This window comes from Echiichthys vipera (assembly GCF_963691815.1).
Source record: "Echiichthys vipera genome assembly, chromosome: 13".
NCBI classification, from domain to species: Eukaryota; Metazoa; Chordata; class Actinopteri; order Perciformes; family Trachinidae; genus Echiichthys; species Echiichthys vipera.
Genome location: NC_139838.1, coordinates 29,380,701 through 29,383,861, shown reverse-complemented (window position 1 = coordinate 29,383,861; position 3,161 = coordinate 29,380,701). Strand labels below are relative to the sequence as shown.

The 3,161-nt window shown below is 46.2% G+C and overlaps 1 protein-coding gene across 1 annotated transcript in view; it reads left to right on the top strand.

Moving 5' to 3' along the window:
- The first annotated feature begins 3,067 nt into the window (after nucleotides 1-3,067).
- The window catches only part of LOC310955474 (uncharacterized protein), an 8,431-nt gene continuing 8,337 nt past the window's right edge, over nucleotides 3,068-3,161 (top strand). Inside the window, exon 1 of the mRNA XM_083925291.1 lies at nucleotides 3,068-3,161. This exon is cut by the window's right edge and continues 53 nt beyond it. Within this exon, the coding sequence (XP_083781417.1) occupies nucleotides 3,151-3,161 (11 nt within the window). The 5' untranslated portion in view covers nucleotides 3,068-3,150.

Below are 3,161 nucleotides of genomic sequence, written 5' to 3'. Positions count from 1 at the left end.
TTGTGCTAAGCTAACCGTTTCCCTTGGCATCCAGTCTCTGTGCTAAGCTAACCGTTTCCCTCTGCTTCCAGTCTCTGTGCTAAGCTAACAGTTTCCCTCTGCATCCAGTCTTTGTGCTAAGCTAACAGTTTCCCTCTGCTTCCAGTCTCTGTGCTAAGCTAACAGTTTCCCTCTGCTTCCAGTCTTTGTGCTAAGCTAACAGTTTCCCTCTGCATCCAGTCTTTGTGCTAAGCTAACAGTTTCCCTCTGCATCCAGTCTTTGTGCTAAGCTAACCGTTTCCCTTGGCATCCAGTCTTTGTGCTAAGCTAACCGTTTCCCTCTGCTTCCAGTCTCTGTGCTAAGCTAACAGTTTCCCTCTGCATCAGGTCTTTGTGCTAAGCTAACAGTTTCCCTATGCATCAGGTCTTTGTGCTAAGCTAACAGTTTCCCTCTGCATCCGGTCTTTGTGCTAAGCTAACCGTTTCCCTCTGCGTCCGGTCTTTGTGCTAAGCTAACCGTTTCCCTCTGCTTCCAGTCTTTGTGCTAAGCTAACAGTTTCCCTCTGCTTCCAGTCTTTGCGCTAAGCTAACAGTTTCCCTCTGCTTCCAGTCTTTGCGCTAAGCTAGGCTAACCCTGTCTTGGACCCAGGGGTGAAACAGGTTTTACAGTAAACGTTACTCTGCAGCCGTTTTCAGACTTTTGCTTCTGTGATGTTTTAGGATCAGGGTTTTACATGAGCAGCTCAGTTCAGATCAGATTAAAGACTAGTTTTATTTTGCAGATGTTTATTCAGATTAAACACAGCCTGACTGAATGCTACCTGATGTTTTTATGAACATCTGGACTAACAGAGCCGTTCTGGGGGGGCAGGAGGATTAAAACCCTGAACCAGGACTGTAATCATCACAGATTTGGAGGGTTAATCTCTCTGAGTCAGCAGTGATTTTGAGATTAGAGGTTTTTAGACTCTGGCGGCTTCAGAGCAGTCTGAAACATTAACACTCAAATATCTCTCTGATCGCTGCAGGATTAAAGCAGCTGCTGTTCCACCAGACTCCAGTGTTCACACTCCTGCAGCAGACTGCATGCTGGGACACCAATCACAATGCTAATCCTAGTCAGAGGGATGCTAATAGTAGCTAATGTTGTCTGAGAGGACACGGAGGCTTCAGATGAGGGATTAACTGCAGTAAAAGTACAAACGCCACACGTCTCTGTTTCCTCCCGCTTTACAGAAGCTCGAATATTCTTGTGCACTTTCATTTATTGTGATGAACCATGTGGTTATCGAGGTTAGTTTAGGCTCCTAGAGGACACTTTAGCACACGTTTATGCTCCTAGAGGACACTTTAGCACACGTTTATGCTCCTAGAGGACACTTTAACACACGTTTATGCTCCTAGAGGACACTTTAGCACACGTTTATGCTCCTAGAGGACACTTTAACACACGGTCATGCTTCTAGAGGACACTTTAACACACGTTTAGGCTCCTAGAGGACACTTTAGCACATGTTTATGCTCCTAGAGGACACTTTAGCACACGTTTAGGCTCCTAGAGGACACTTTAGCACACGTTTAGGCTCCTAGAGGACACTTTAGCACACGTTTATGCTCCTAGAGGACACTTTAGCACACGTTTATGCTCCTAGAGGACACTTTAACACACGTTTATGCTCCTAGAGGACACTTTAACACACGTTTAGGCTCCTAGAGGACACTTTAGCACACGTTTATGCTCCTAGAGGACACTTTAGCACACGTTTAGGCTCCTAGAGGACACTTTAACACACGTTTATGCTCCTAGAGGACACTTTAACACACGTTTAGGCTCCTAGAGGACACTTTAGCACATGTTTATGCTCCTAGAGGACACTTTAGCACACGTTTAGGCTCCTAGAGGACACTTTAGCACACGTTTATGCTCCTAGAGGACACTTTAACACACGTTTATGCTCCTAGAGAACACTTTAGCACACGTTTATGCTCCTAGAGGACACTTTAGCACATGTTTATGCTCCTAGAGGACACTTTAGCACACGTTTAGGCTCCTAGAGGAGCATAAACCCACCTGACCAATCACAGCCATCGATCATGACCTGTCACTCTGTTTTTAAAGCATCAAATATTTCATTCAGAGCAAAAGTCTCAGATTATTTCTCAGGAGCCACTTGTTCTTGACAAAGAGCGGCGTTCTCTGGGATTCTGCCGCTCACGTTTCCTCTCACGCCTCCATTTGTGGTCGTTTGCTGACATCACTGAAAATAGAAAACAGACGTGTGAAGTGATTCTATTGTTTCACCTCCAGCTGTGCTTCCAAACAAAAGAGGCTCTCTGAGCGAGGCAGGAACTCTTTAACTCCTCAAACCCCGACGTGTGACTCCTCCGTCCTCCTCCAGCTGGTGCTGCTGCGACGGAGACAGGAAGTATAAAAATAAGAGCGTCTGAATCTCTACAGCTGTTTTAAAGCGTCCAGATGTTTGATTTGAATACGATTTCATATCTTACATCGTGTGTGAACGCCGCTGTTAAACCGTTAAACTCCAGGAGTATCAGGACTTTAAAGGAGTGGTTGTGTTTCTAAAGCGTGTCCGTGTGTGAACGCCGCTGTGGCTCCATTCAAACTGGATCAAAGACGATTTCACGTTCACAAATGATGTTTTCTTCATAATCAGGTCTCATGGTGGGCTGCACCTTTACTTCATGAGCTCCATGAGCTTCATGAGCTTCACTGACACCGTGCTGGAGTTCTGCTCGTGTGTGATCCGGATGCACAGCTCTTTATTCTGCAGACGTAACGTTTGATCACTTGTTCTCAAAGCTGCTGAGTTCGTCCCTCTTGATTCTGCGTTTTTGCTTCTTTCAGTGTGAGGTTGAGCTGAACGTTAGCGTTGGTGTCGGAGTGTAATCGAAGCCACAGTCTCCCTCTCTCCCTCTCTTTGTCTCTGCTCATGTTTGGCAAACGGGAACAAACTTGGCAGGAAAAGCAGAACCCCCCCCCCCTCCTCCTCCTCCTCCTCCTCCTCCTCCTCCCCTTTTCTCTCTCTCCCTCTCTCTTCATTCATTCAGGTCTCAGTCGATCAGGACCGTCACACCTCGCTGCTCTCCCTCTGCACTCTTTGTCTCTCTTTCATTCTTTCATTCATTTATTCCCTCTCTTTCGTTTGAATCATGTCCTGTTT